Raw genomic sequence first — 16092 nt, 5'->3', positions numbered from 1 at the left:
GTCAGCAAAACAAAAGAGCTGATCATTGACTTCAGGAAGAGGTGGGGGGGGGTGGGGAGGTTGCACATGCACCTGTCTACATGAACGGTTCTAAGGTCAAGACAGTTGAGAGCTTCAAGTTCCTAGGAGTGAACATCACTAATAGCCTGTCCTGGTCCAACCACGTAGACGCCACGGCCAAGAAAGCTCACCAGCACCACTACTTCCTCAGGAGGCTAAAAAAATTTGGCATGTCCTCTTTCATCCTCAACAATTTCTATCGATGCACCACAGAAAGCATCCTATCGGGATACCTCACGGCTTCATGTGGCAACTGCTCTGTCTATGAGTGCAAGAAACTGGGACACAGCCCAGCACATCACAGAAACTAGCCTCCCCTCCACGGACTCTGTCTATACTTCTTGCTGCCTTGGTAAAGCAGCCAGCATAATCAGAGACCCCACTCACCCTGAACATCCTCTCTTTTCCCGTCTCCCATCGAGCAGAAGATACAGAAGCCTGAAAGCACATACCATCAGGCTCAATAACAGCTTTTATTCCACTGTTATAAGACTATTAAACAGTTCCCTAGTATGATAAAATGGACTCTTGACCTCACAATATACCTCGTTATGACCTTGTACCTTATTCTCTACTTGCTCTGCACTTTCTCTGTAACTGTAACACTTTATTCTGCATTCTGTTACTGTTTTACCTTGTACTACCTCAATGTCCTGTGTAATGATGTGATCTTTATGAATGGTATGCAAGACAAGTTTTTCAGTGTAGCTTGGTACATGTAACAATCATAAACCAGTTTAATAATTTAATTTAACAGTTTACTAATTCAAAGACTCATGGCTCTCTGAGAGGAAAGAGATTTGCTTCATCACTGTATTAAATTGCTTCATCGCTATTATTTTTAAACAGTGAACCCTAGTTCTAGCTTCTTCCACAAGAGAAAACATCCTCTCCACATTGGCCCTGTCAAGAGTCCTCAGGATCTTAATGTTTCAGATCAAGTCCCCACTCACACTTCCAAGCTCCAGTGGATACAAGCCTAGCCTGCACAACCTCTGCTTGTGAGACATCCATCCATTCATATATTAATCTAGTAAACTTCCTCTGAACTGCTTTCAATATTTAATATCCTTCCTTAAATAAGGAGACCAATACTGTATATGTTACTCCAGATATGGTCTCATCAATGCATTATATAACAGTAACATAACATCCGCACTTTTGAATTTAATTCCCCAGCAATAATTAATAACAATCTGTTAGCTTTCTTAATAACGTGCAATACCTGCATACTAGCCTTTTGTGAATATGCACAAGGGCCTCCAGATCCCCCTACATCTCGGAGCTGTTTAGTCCACAATACCCCACCATTGACAATGTCACATTTTTCCATATTATATTCCATTTGCCATTTCTTTTCCCACCCACTACATATTTTTATCTCTCTGCAGTCTCCTTATGTCCTCCTCACAACTTTCCTGCCGATATTCGTGTTATCAGCAAATTTAGCAAACATACTTTTTAGTGCCTTCATCCAAGTCATTTACATAATGTGTAAAAATTTGAGGCCCCAGCACCACTACATCTTGCGAACTAGAAAAGACCCATTCATGGTATTCTTGTTTCTCAGTAGCCAACCAGTCTTCTCTCCACACCAATATGTTACCTTCTAAACTATGAACATTTACTTTTCACAATAACCTTTAATATGGCATCTTATCAAGTACCTTCTAGAAATCGAAGAATTCATCCACTGTTTCCCCTTTATCCACAACACATGTTACTTTCCCAAAGAATGCTGATAAATTGGTCTAACATGATTTCCACTTCACAAAACTACTTTGACTTTGCCTGATTACCTTGATTTTTCCTAAGTACCCTGCTAACGCATCTTTGATAATTGTTTCTAACATTTTCCCCATGATAGATGTTATGTTTAGTGGCCTATTTCCTGTCTCCCTCCCTTGCTGAGTAAAGGAGTTACATATACTATTTTTGAATCTAATGAAACCTTTCCCAGGTTGGTTGTTGTGCCAACTTCTATAGGTCAGCACAACAACGTGGGCCAAAGAGCCCATACTTTGCTAAACTGTTCTACATTCCCAAATTTTGGAAAATTAAAAGCAATACGTCAACTATCTCACCAGCCACCTCTTTTAAGATCCTTGAATGAAGTCCATCAAGATCCAAAGAATTATCAGTCAGCACCTCCAACAATTTGCTCAGTAAGAGATCCCTGGTTATTGTAATTTTCCCTGAGTTCTTCCCCAACTTCCATTCACAATTTATACCTACTTCAAAGATAGTAATTGTCTCCCCTACATGCTACAACTAACTGAGAAAACCACTGAGCCTCATTTGAAACAATCTTTCAGCATTGAATGAGAATACTTGTACATGCGCTTTTTCTTTGAAAAAATCTTCTAATTTTGTCCTATTCCCTGTTTTTTACCATAACCATGAAAATTACTTCTCTTCCAATACATGTTAAATTGCCAATAGAAGTTCCTGTCAAATCTGCTGTCATCACACTTTCAGGAAGTCTGTTACAAATCTGTGTGAAATAATTTATCTTGCCAACTATTTTAAATCAATGACTACTGGTTGCAGACCCCTTGACAGCAGAAATACTTTGACATAGAAATTTATCCCCAGTTGATATCCTCAGCGTCCTTGTGTTTGATCATTTTTTTTCTTAGCTATTTTTGACAACTCTATTATTTTGTCATAGAGTTGTACAGCACACAAACTGGCCGTTTGTCCCACCACATCCATGCCCATTTGCGCATCTACTCTAATCTTATCTGCCTACTTTAGGTCTGTATCCCTTTACCCCTTGCCTATTTAAGTGCCTCGGTACAAGTGACAATAATAAACCAATACCAATACCAATGTCTCTTAAATGTAGAGCTTGTATCTGACTCCACCACATCCTCTGGCAGCGAGTTCCAGATATCAACCACTCTCTGTGTAAAAAAAACTTGCCCCCTAAATCCCCTTTAAAAACTCCCTCTTCCTTCCTTAAACATTTGCCCTCTTGTTTTTGATACCCCTACCAAGGGAAAATTATTCTACTTACTCTATCTATTATTATTTTATATCCCTCTGTCAGGTCACCCTTCAGCCTCCTTCAGTCCAGGTAAAACAAACCCAGCCTATCCAATTATATCTTATTATTATGGCCCTACTATATTCACATATCTGAAATTTGCCAACAAATTTGTTACTAGGAATTATATTAATTGGGGGTCCACAGTAAACTCTTAGCAAGACATTTATTCCCTTTTTTACCTTAATCAAATGGATTCAGTCTTTGAATGCTTTAACATATCATCCTAGTATATTATCTTCGCACTATATTATCAATCTCATTTCCTGTTTTTCTTCCATCCCCATCCTCTGACACAAACACAATGGATAAATGGCTTTCTTCTATGTCACGATCATTCCATAATTCTATAATTGCATAAACACAATGTAGCCCAGAATGATCAGTTCCCATTCCTTCCCATGTTTAAGCTGGTTCCTTTAGTAGTTACCTCAGTATAATTCAAATGGCAACTTTTGCCTGTCAACTTGTAGTGACACATACTTGGAGAGTTGGATTTTTATTTTTCTTCTATGCAATAACTAATCTATTTACATCTTTTTCATTTTTTACCCTTAGTTTTGTATAATATTTTCTGTGAATTTCTACCCGCAAAATACTCCTAAAGCCAAACAACTCTTGAGTGAATCATCACTATAATCGTCAACTGAATCAGTGTGAGTGGAGGTCAGAAACAGGAAGGGAGTAATCACTCTATTGGGAGTATTCTATAGATAACCCAATAGCAACAGAGACACTAAGGAACAGGTCAGGGGGCAGATTTTGGAAAGGTGCAAAAATAACAGGGTTGTTGTCATGGGTGATTTCAACTTCCCTAATATTGATTGGCACCTCCTTAGTGCAAAAGGTTTGATGGGGTGGAATTTGTTAGGTGTGTCCAGGAAGGACTCCTGACACAATATTCAGACAGACTGACTAGAGGAGAGGCCATTCTGGATCTGGCACTAGGCAATGAACCTGGTCTGATATGAGATCTCTCGGTGGGTGAGCATTTTGGAGACAGTGACCACAACTCCCTGACCTTTACCCTTTAAGGCAAGGATAGGAGCAGATGATATGGGAAAGTATTTAATTGGGGGAGGGGAAATTATGATGCTGTTAGGCAGGAACTTGAGAGTGTAAATTGGGAGCAGATGTGCTCAGGGAAATGCACAATGGAAATGTGGAGGTTGGTTTAGAGATCACTTGAAGGGTGTTCTGGATAGGTTTGTCCAATTGAGGAAGGAAAAGGATGGTAGAGTAAAGGAACCATGGTTGACAAGAGATGTGGAATAGCTAGTGAAGAGGAAGGAAGAAGCTTACTTAAGGTTTAGGAAACAAGGAACAGACAGGGCTCTAAAGAGTTATGAAGTGGCCAGGAAGGAGCTTAAGAATGGACTTAGGAGAGCTAGAAGGGGGCATGAGAAGGCCTTGGCGAGTAGGATTAAGGAAAACCCCAAGGCGTTCTACTCGTATGTGAAGGACAGGATGACTGGAGTGAAAGTAGGGCCGATTAGGGATAGAGGAGGAAACATGTGCCTGGAGTCAGAGGAGGTAGGGGAGGTCCTTAATGAATACTATGATTCAGTATTCACCTGTGAGAGAGACCTTGACCTTTGTGAGGACAGTGTAAAAGAGGCTGATAAGTTAGAACATATTGATGTTAAGAAGGAGGATGTGCTGGAACTTTTGTAAAATATCAGCATAGATAAGTCCCTGGGGCCATACGGGATATATTCCAGGATACTATGGGAAGCGTGGGAAGAGATTTCTGAGCCTTTGGTGATGATCTTTGCATCCTCACTGGCCACAGGAATAACACCAGATGATTGGAAGGTGGCAAATGTTATTCCTTTGTTCAAGAAAGGGAGTAGGGATAACCATGGGAATTATAGACCAGTGAGTCTTACTTCAGTGGTGGGCAAATTATTGGAAAAGATTCTCAGGGACATGATTTATGAGCATTTGGAGAAGCATAGTCTGATTAGGGATAGTCAGCATGGCTTTGTGAGGGGCAGGTCATGCCTCATGAGCCTGATTGAATTCTTTGAGGATGTGACAAAACACATTGATGAGGGTAGAGCAGTGGATATGGTGTATATGGACTTTACTAAGGCGTTTGATAGGGTTCCCCATGATGGGCTCATTCAGAAGGTCGGGTGGCCTGGGATCCAGGGAAACTTGGCTGTGTGGATTTGGAATTGGCTTGCCCATAGAAGGCAGAGGGTGGTTGTAGATCAGCCATGTTCTGCCTGGAGGTCGGTGACCAGTGGTGCTCCGCAGGGATCTGTTCTGGGACCCCTATTCTTTGTGAATGACTTGTATGAGGAATTGGAAGGGTGGGTTAGTAAGTTTGCAGATTGGCAGTGTTGTAGGTAGTGTAGAAGGTTGTCAAGGGTTACAATGGGACATTGATAGGATGCAAAGCTGGGCTGAGGAGTGGCAGATGGAGGTCAACCCAGAAAAGTGTGAAGTGATTCACTTTGGAAGGTTGAATTTGAAGGCAATATACAGGATTAATGGCAGGATTCTTAGCAGTGTGGAGGAACAGAGGGATCTTGGGGTCCAAGTCCATAGATCGCTCAAAGCTGCCTCACAAGTTGATAGGGTCGTTAAGAAGGTGTATGGCATGTTGGCTTTCATTAGTTGGGGGAATGCGTTCAAGAGCCGTGAGGTAATGTAGCAGCTCTCTAAAACCCTGGTTAGACCACACTTGGAGTATTGCATTCAGTTCTGGTTGCCTCACTATATGAAGTATGTGGAAACTTTAGAAAGGGTCCAGAGGAGATTTACCAGGATGCTGCCTGGATTGGAGAGCATGTCTTATGAGGATAGGTTGAGTGAGCTCAGGCTTTTCTCTTTGGAGTGAGGGAGGATGAAAGGTGACCTGACAGAGGTGTACAAGATGACAAGAGGTATAGATCATGTGGACAGCCAGAGACTTTTTCCCAGGATAGAAATGGCTAACACGAGGGGGTATAATTTTGTGATTGGAGGAAAGTACAGGGGGGATATCAGAGGTAAGTTTTTTTTTAAAAACAGAGTGGTGGGTGCATGGAACATGCTACCAGGAGTGCTGATAGAGGCAGATACATGAGGGACATTTAAGAGACTCTCAGATAGGCACACGGATGATAGAAAAATGGAGGGATATGTGGGAGGGAATGGTTAGATTGAAAGTAGTAGGTTAAAAGGTTGGCACAAAATCGTGGTCCAAAGGGACTGTACTGTGCTGTAATGTTCTATGTTCTATAATGACAACAATCTCCATTCTGCTCACAGAAAATCCATCTGATTTTGCAGCATTTTTCAGTTATTTATTTCATTAGAACATTGAGTCCTAATGTAGTGATTTTAACAGAAAATGTTGGAAAACCTCAGCAGGTCATGCAGCATTTGAGAAAAGAGAAACAGTTAATGTTTCAGGTTTGGAACTCTTCGTCAGAACAAAAGGTTTTTGACATGAAGCATTGATCAGTTTCCTTTCCACAAATGCTGGTTTCCAGCATTTTCAGTTTTTATTTTCATTGTCAAATGTCATTAGCTGTAAGGTAATGATTGTTTGGCATTGAAACTCAGCAAACCAGAATGTGTTTGGCAGTTTCATATTGCAGCTCTACGGCACCCAGGGTCTTCCACATTTGTGAAAATACATAATATCTGGAATGTGGCTTCTTTACTGTGACATGCACACATGGTGAGATACCATTTATTATAACAACAGATATTGCAATTAATCAGATGATAAGCTGTTTTAAATGGTTACAATTGTTATAAACTGGCCCAGAATTTCCAGACAGAAATTAAGTACCTGCAATGTCTACTGACGTATGAGGTAAATCCCAACATAATGTCCTGTAACATGCTTGTCTAATTCTCAATTGCAAAACTCTGCATTATGTAAATGCTGTCACATGGACAGTGGTAAAATAAGCCCTGCCCATTAAATTGTTTTTTGAGAGTACTTTGACAGCTGGCTAAACTGCATCCATGGTTTTGTTGGTTGTCAACACCATAAAAATAGTCGAATGGTTCTGTATGACATAACACAATTAAAATCAATTAAAAACATTTAACTAAACTCAGCCACATATGTACCAATAAGACAGCAACAGTTCAAGAGGGTGGCTCACCAATACCTTCTCAAGGGCATTCAGGTAAAGACAATAAATGCTGGCTTTACCAGCAACGTCCAGATCCAAAAAATGAATAAAAATAAATGAAAATAATTTAAATTTGTTATGAATTATAAAATAACTTACTTACCTTGGGCCTTTGCAGCCATTCCTCTCCATTTAAATGAAAGGAAATGCTGTATCTGTGCCAGTTCTAACCTAGTGCGCGACTTTCAGGTGGATTCCCCCATGCTAGTGCCAGAGTAATACCTTTACTTCATTGATGAGTCCAATTGTGGGGTGCAGTCTCGAAACGGCTGGCAAAGAGCAGCTAGCAAATATTCACATCTGTCCAAGTAGGAAACCCTATCTTTTTGGCACCTAAGCAAGGAATTCTTGGCATTTCCTTGCAAAATTCTGGCCAATACAATATACAGTGCTCTGCTGCTCAAATAGACGGCAAAATTTAGTTGTTATTAAATAATAATTAGGCAAAGGCAGATTTTATTTGTGTTTTACACCTCAGGTGCAAACCCTGTTTTTTAAATTTTATTTCTGTTTTCATTTACTTTTATTTAAATTAAATGATGAAAAATCAAGAGAATATGTATTCAATTTGTTGATATGTGCAAATTCACAAAATGACTCTCTGAAGCAATCTGAATTCAAATGGTAGAGTTAGACTCCATTTTATACTAACTAAGAACCACTCACCCTATAGGCCTGGAAACCAGCAGTTCTACTTGTGGCTCAGGTTTAGATTCAAAAATGATGTTATACACCTCCTCAAAGGTGGCTCCTTGTAACGATCTTCCATTCCATTCAAGTACTTCATCACCTAAAAAAAAATCATAATAATGCAGTGTGGGTAGAAGATTCAACATATAAAGAAATATTGGTGAACACTTAGAAAAATGACTTTATTTCATTAAGTTCATTTGGCTGGTTTTGCCACAACATTTTCTAAAACACAGAGTACTTGTCAGATTTCATATGAAATGCAATAGTTTAACCAATCCACTCATCAAGAATTGTAGTGAAATGAATGTCTTCCCTAGAATCTATTTACCTTATTACACCACATTAAGATAAAATAAATGATAAATTACACCTTTCCATGTTGGTGTACTATCTTCTAGCTTGAAAACAATATTGCACAAGCAATAGTCAATCTTAGGTACAATCACAATTACTAATTTGAGTGATTTCATTGTTTGGACACTTGAACCTGGATTTTTCAAACCACTGTTAATGAAAAGCAGAAGCTGAAAACATCATAAAATCAAGCTCTTTATTTTGCCACAATCTTTTTACTTCTGTAACTCCTACATACCATTTTTATCATCTAAATTTAATTCATATGCATAAGGATGCCCTTCAGAGATTAATGCTGGTGAGAGTTTGACTGTGAAATTATAATAGTCAACAATCCAAGTAACATGTAGGCACCAATAAAAGAAAGACAAAAAAAGAAACTAAATCTTTTGATTAAAGGTACCTGGTCTAAGATGCCCTACAGTGTCTGCTAAACTTCCCTTCTTCACCTTGGTAATAAATGCGCATAATCTGCCAGATTCGGTCATCTTTCCACCTACAACCTGTTCGAAAAGAGTCAAAGGGAAAGAACATTATTGTTTGATCTACTCAACTTCACAGTAAATTTGTTTAACAGTATTTTTACCCAATCAGTATATTTTGCCTACTCTAAATTATTTCTGGAGAATGACTAACACATTGAGAATATTCTTAATTTCGGCATTGTTTTGATACTTACTTCAAATTTTGTTGTTGTTTTAATTAATGCCTTGCCTTTGCCTTTTTCCACTTCACTCAGACATGAGAACAGCTAACCACTGTCTGCCTAGTGTCAGCTACTAATACTTCACAAATTTTGCATCTTAACTTGAATCATCAATACTGCTTCCAGTTATGTGTAGAATTATACTCCAGCAATATTTCAATAAATTGAAAGAGGTTAAGATTTTAAAATGCAATTTGGAAATTGTATTTTGTTGTCACGTGTTAACTGGATCTGCCATTATCTCTATAATGAAATTAGAGGTATACAGCATGGAGAGAAGCCCTTCGGCCCAACTCGTCCTTGCTGACCAAATTGTCCAGTTGAGCTAGTCCTATTTCCCCATGTTTGGCCCATATCCCTCTAAACCTTTCCAATCCATGGACCTGTCTAAATGTCTTGTAATTGTACCCACCTATACCACTTCCTCTGGCAGCTCGTTGGAAATTGGAAAATCCCAGTATAATTCTTCTGGCTACAGGTAACACTATCGTAACATGATTTTCCATTGTCAAGTAAGTGTCTCAGAGTAGCTTCAGTACAGAGTAAAGTATGTATTGCTGAGCAGATGTTAATAGAACTTTTATACCCACAATGAGATGGTCATTTGCTTTTCCTCAGGTGGCTTTTTTAATAATATTTTTTATAATTATTTTTAATAATATTCTAATTTTTCCAAGCCTCTAACTCATTGTCTTCACTTTCCTAGAATCTTTTAATACCTTGTGTTCCTTCATGGGGTTGTAGATTGTAATGATTTGAGTCTAGAATTTATAACTGAGACAATTAGCCATAAAATCTAATTAGTAACATTGTTGCTGTGAGTACGTTTTTCATTGCACCTGTGCAAACTTGCTTGTGCATATGACAATAAAGTTGACTTCAATTTCGACAACTAAGGCTTCTATTTCACTAGACTGCTGGTTATCATTATTTTGTGCTTCCAACTTCAATGTCGTATGGATCTCAGCAGTCTTGGAGGGCTCTAAGTGCTGCTGTCACACAACATAAATGTTCCTTCCTTTTCAATGCCATAGACCCCAGCCTATTCATTTCTGAAGAAATACATAGGTTAGGAGTTATAGTCCTATTGAAGTATGTGAATGTAATAATTAACAATAAGAGAAACAGATCTAGGAGTACCATTGAGCTGGAAAAGGAGAAATGAATAGTTCAGGGAAAAAAAACTCAATGAAAAAAATACAAAGCCGTAGGGGAGTTGGATAAACAGTAAAAGTGTCAGTGAAGCACCAAATGAGATCAACACAGAAGAAAAAGCTATGAAGTGCCAACAAAAGCAGAAACACAGTAATTTGAAAGAACTAAGAGTTACTGAAAGAGAAATATATAGGCCATCAGGAAAAGAAGTATGGGAAAAGGGAAAACTTGATCAGCAAGAAGGGAATATCACTGCATAAAAATGGATGGATAGGATGGAATGAAATAATTTGAATAGGACCCATTCAGATTTACAAACCTGGGAGTTCATTAAGACCACTTTAAAAACAGGACATTAGGGATCACTTAGGGATTTGAAAGAAGTGGGATATAACTTCATTAAGAAAACAGCTTCATGGGGAGCAGTAGCAGAGCAAATTCCATCAAGATACTAAAGGAACAGAAATAATTAATCAGCAAAAATATGAGATTGCAATCATCAAATTTCCCATCAGCAATGCCAGAGGACCTTATTTAATTTTGCTTTAAAAGTGATGGAGTGATATGTCGTTCCTCTTAGGCAGTCACTCGGAGTCAAGAATGACTTACAAAACCGGAGTGGAAGCAAGCTCTGAGTTGATAGAGTAGGTCACTGTAGAAACTGCAGACTCTTCCAGAGATGGGGCAGGAGATACTTGATGGGGCAGAAGTGATGTGCTCCTTCTGCATGGGCTTGAGGATCTCAGTACCAATGGGCCAGAGATTCAGTGGGGATGTTGACATTTTCAAGGAGGCTGAAAACCCATCCTTAAATCTTTTCCTTTCCCAACCTGGTAATCTTTCCTGTGCTTGGAATAGAGTATCTGTTTTGGAAGTCTGTTATCACAAGAATACAAGAATGCAAGATCTTAGGAGCAGGAGTAGGCCACTTGGCCCTTCAAGCCTGCCCCGCCATTCATTATCATCATCATTATCATTATGCTAGCCTTAACTACTCCTCTGTTCCAGTTCCTGATAATCCTCAATTACTTAATTTTTCAAATATTTGTGTATCTATACCTTAAATATATTTAATGATCTGGTCTCCATCATCCTCAGGGCAGAGAATTCCAGAGATTCACTACCCTTTGAGAAAAGAAATTACAGCACACCTCAGTTCCAAATGACTATTCCCTTATGTTGTAGCTATGTTCCTTTGTTTGTGACTCTCCCACTAGTGGAAACATCTGAACATCTACCTTGTCAAGCCCCCTTAGGATCTTATATGTGGAAACATCTGAACATCTACCTTGTCAAGCCCCCTTAGAATAAGATCACCCCTCATTTGTTTAAACTCCAAGCAATACAAACGCGAACTGCCTAGCCTCTCTTGATTGGACAACACTCTCATCCCAGGAATTAGTCTGGTAAATCTCTTTTCAACTGCTTCTAATGTTACTATATCCTTTCTTTAGGTAGGATATAGTAAGGGGACCAAAACTGTGCACAGTATTCCAGCTGTGGACTCACCAACACTCTGTACAACTGCAACAAAACTGCCCTATTCTTAAACCCCAACTCCTTTGCAATAAAAGCCGACATGCCATTTGCCTTCTTAACTACTTGTTGGACCTACTTGCTAACTTGTTGCTATTCATGCACTAGGAAACCTGAATCCCTCTGAACTCCACTCATTTGCAGTCATATGCATTCTCTCCCCATTTAGATAATAATCTGCTTTTTGAATCCTCTTAACAAAGTACATGACCTCACACTTCCCCCACATTAAACTCCATTTGCCAGGTTTTCCCCCAATCACTCAATCAGGCCTGCCCAACAGAGCCATCATAAATGCAATTACAACCTCAGTGTTGGCCAGGATGAGGACAGTGACATTGGTTTACTTCTTCTTACAATGATTTTGAAGGATTTTATGAAAACAGTATTGGTGGCATCTTTCCAGTACCTTGAGATGCCTGCTATAGATAGACAAGGTGGTCAAAGCATATAGGAGGGCAACGATTACTGCTACCTGATAGACCATGAGTTTTGTGCAAGGTATGAGATCTTGTTCTTCAAACACCATTTTCTTCAATTAACCAAAGTCGATGCTGGTCCATTGACGGCAATGATAAATTTCATCTTCAAGATCTGTCTTTGCTGAGAGATGGCTTCCTTTCCAGGGACTCACTATTAACCTTTATTGTTGTACAGCTTGGGCAGGTTTGTAGATGACCTTCACCTTGTGATTAAGAGTCAGGCCCATCCTCTCGTATGCTTCACTAAATGAGATAACAATAGTTGGAGCTCGTTTCCGAGCACGTGCAAATGCAAACAATGTTTGCATATGGCAGATCAACTTGTAATCATGGCCACCTACAAGAAAGGAGACGTCCTATTGTGGGAACTACAGACTGGTCTCCCTGCTGTCTGCGACGGGGAATGATGTCATCAGGTTCCTTCTTAACTACTTCCTCCCAGTGGCCAAAGACAACACACCAGAATCACAATCACCTGAACCTCAGTACATAAGTAAGCAAGTGAATTAGATGCAAGGGACTCTTCATCCAGTTATGCTTGTCATTACTGAGGGTACATCCCCAATTATAGAAGAAACTAAACATTTTAAGAGTTTTATCAAAAAAGGATAGATCATCATCCTTTCATAAACCAGTGAAAGATATTTACAGATGATGCTGTTCTGTTGCAGAGAATATGTAAATGCCCAGTGGCTCAGTGATATCCACATATCTGAAGAGTTAAAGTGGCTAGCAGCTGAAAACAGCTGCAGTAAGTGCATCATACATTAATCTATGGCCATTCAACCCAATATTGGCAGTATGATAGTTACAGGCTGCCTGCACAATTATGTGTTTGCTGCTGACAGGCAGTGCCCTCTGTGCTGTTTCTTACCTTATTGCCTAATATTTTGTGGGTGGCTAGTGATGCATAGACTAACTTGCATTTCCGAAAAACAGGCTGTACCTCTTAAAGGGGAGATAAACAGTGAGTGTTGGCAGGCATTTTGGGACTTTCTGTGACCTAGAAGATATTCAAGATAGCAGCTCATGGAGCACAGTGGTCTCTACAGTTTTCAAACTTTTCAGTAGAGGCCTTAGTTGAGGAGTTGCAAACTAGCAGAGATGTCCTGGTTCAGCAAAGCTATTGAGAGAAGACAACCGTGGCAGTCAAATGACAGAAGCAAAGCCCTGAAGACCTGAATGTAATGCTGTAGGTATTGCATCACTCAAAGGTGTGTTCAAGGCTATTGAGTCCCTTGATCAATTAGCTTATCCGACTAATTATACCAATTACAGACATTGCTCAATACAGCACAACGACTGAACTCACCTACAAACAATCTTTATCAATGCCCATCAAGTTTACTCCTAGCATTCATTATGCTGCATCACAACACAAAGTATTTAATACTGCTACAAAAGTGAAACCGATGTCTCTTGGCTTTGCCGCACTGCCAGGCATTGTCACAACAGGCAAATCATACAATAACATGCACAATACTCTCCAGCCCTGTTGTTATGAATAGTGTAGAATTACTAGCAGTGGCAGGACACCAGTAAGTTTTGGCATAGTGCATTGCCTTTGTTATAACAGGAACATTACAGAGTCTGCAAACATTGGCAGTTTTAAACCAAAGAATACAACAGTATCTTCAGACCTAATTTTCCATTATATATGCGACTTTCCCAAAGATCTCTTTTGATTTAGAGGTTGTGTGCTGATGGTGTATGCATATACCTCTTACTTCCTCCTTGCAACCCCCATTTCTAATTACCCTCAGCAGAATTATGCTCGTATATTCTCATATTTCCTTACGACATAGAAGGAGTCCATTTGGCCCTCCAGTTCATGTTGTTTTGAAGGGCAATCCATCAAACAATTTCTTACATTTATTTCCCTGCAATTTATTCTTTTATAAATGCCCAATAAGAGCCCCCTGCTTCCCTACCCCCTCTTCCAACCACCTGCTTGATCCTCTGGAGTACAGGGAAGACTCGTCCAGCTCATTAAAGGCACTCACATCATTTACATCTTGGTTGAGTTTTTCAAAGTGTTCCCCCCACCTCAATCCCCACTGTGAGAATGACTGCCTCTCTATCCTTCATCTGAATGCTTTTAACTCCATTCCACAATGCACTATTCAAACAAGTCTTGCCTGTGCTCCAGACCAATGAGAGTTAAAAATCCAAATGGAACACAACAAGGCCTCTGGTGTAAATGTTATTTTTGCTTATGTTCTAAAATTTGGTGGAGAGGAATTTATGACACAAATTCACAGCCTCATCTTCCTCAACCAGAAAGAGGAGGACATGCTAGGAGACCTCGGTCATGCCATGATTGTAACAAACTTTAAGAAGGAAACAATCCAATTGCAATGATCAGAGGGGTCTCCTTGCTCACCTTCTCTCAGGGAGAGGTCCTTCTGATCCCAGTGGTTGAAGATTCACTCCCCAAGTTCTAATGCATATTTCATTCATATATGAAGATGAACATCATCCCACAACAACGATAAAAAATTCATGCAGCAGCATCAACCTTGATACATAGCTGTTTTTGTCCATCCAGAGCCTTTGACTCACTCAATTGAGCACAATCTGTCTACTTTGTCTCCACTGGACACTAGCTGTGGTTGATCCATTGGTTAGAAGCTATGCACATGTTGCCCACATCTGTATCATGTGGTCTAGAAAGTCACTCAATTTTTGGAAACGATACATGCTTGTCTTGCTAGCAACACCCACATCCCATGAACAAATAAAAGCAATCGTCACAACAGATTATAGCCTAATAGGTCTTTGAAGTTCTCTACTATATCTCACCTTCTCTTGTTAAGGGAAGGGAATAGCAATGACAATTTTCCAATATAAGGTCACAGTCCTTCGATAAGGAGAATTTTGGTAAATCATAAGGAAATAATTTATGATTTCTTTACTTATTTTAATACCCTGGAGTAGAAGCCATTCATTGTTAGAGATTTGTCTATCATTAGTGTCATCAATTACCCCTTTACCATTTTTTTCTTTTATACTACTTCAACTGATATTTTTTCCTTGATTTAGTTTTTGTGCTTTATCCTCCTCTATTCTGCAGATGCAAAATACTTATCAAATAAGTCGGCTGTTTTCTAATTTTAAGGGATGCACATTCCTCTTAAGTACTCTTTTTCTCTTAATTTCATATCTGTTACAAGTTCTTTCTTGTATTTCCTTCTGCAAACCTTCCTTTGCATTCCTTTGCTGATGTTTGTATTTCTCCCAATCAGCTGAATCATGTGCAAATCCTTACTCTTATCTTTCTATTATTTCTCACCTCTTTTGTTGACTAAGCACATTTAACTACACAAGTGCAGCTCTTGCCTTTATGGGGATTGCACTTGTGTAGTTTGTGTTGCCTTATATTGTATGAAATCTCTCTCTGAACACGTTCCACTGTTCCATTGTGAAATACATCATAAAAAAGTAACATAAGAAGATTTAAAAGCTTAAGATGCAAACAAATAATGAAATAATTGGCAACCCCATTCAAATAAAGAGAGTCACTGTTTGTATGCATCCAGCCCTTTTCTCCAGCACACTAGTGTTCTGCATGTTCTTCATGTTCTCCATCACACTCATGTTCTGCATGTTCTTCATGGTAAGTCTGGTGCTGCAATGGGAGGTTAGGTGTGTTGGCATCTCACTTCAAGTTGGACTGAACATCTCCATTAGTCCTTGCTGTGCTGAGATCCTAACGGCTGACAGCTGGTTGTTCCCCATGGAGCCGTTGGCCTTCAGTCAGCTCAATCTGGCTCAATGGGACAGTAATAATATAAAGAACGAAGAAGGAGAACAATATCTGAAATGTATTCAGAAGAACTTTCTTGATCGGAGGGCTTCAAGCTCAATATCGAGGGAGGCATTTCCGAACATGGTTTTGGGGAAATGAGATGTATC

General features: G+C 39.4%; 1 protein-coding gene across 12 annotated transcripts in view; it reads right to left on the bottom strand.

The window, feature by feature from the left end:
- The window catches only part of rims2a (regulating synaptic membrane exocytosis 2a), an 830253-nt gene that overhangs the window by 349486 nt on the left and 464675 nt on the right, over positions 1-16092 (bottom strand). For all 12 annotated transcript variants that reach the window (XM_052023914.1, XM_052023913.1, XM_052023904.1 and 9 more), the window contains 2 exons: positions 8702-8801; positions 7918-8041 (listed from right to left, as the gene is read on the bottom strand). In XM_052023914.1, coding sequence (XP_051879874.1) covers positions 7918-8041; positions 8702-8801 — 224 coding nt within the window. The remainder of the gene's footprint in view (positions 1-7917; positions 8042-8701; positions 8802-16092) is intronic.

This window comes from Pristis pectinata, chromosome 9 (genome assembly GCF_009764475.1).
Source record: "Pristis pectinata isolate sPriPec2 chromosome 9, sPriPec2.1.pri, whole genome shotgun sequence".
NCBI lineage: Eukaryota > Metazoa > Chordata > Chondrichthyes > Rhinopristiformes > Pristidae > Pristis > Pristis pectinata.
This window is presented reverse-complemented; position numbering and strand designations above follow the sequence as displayed.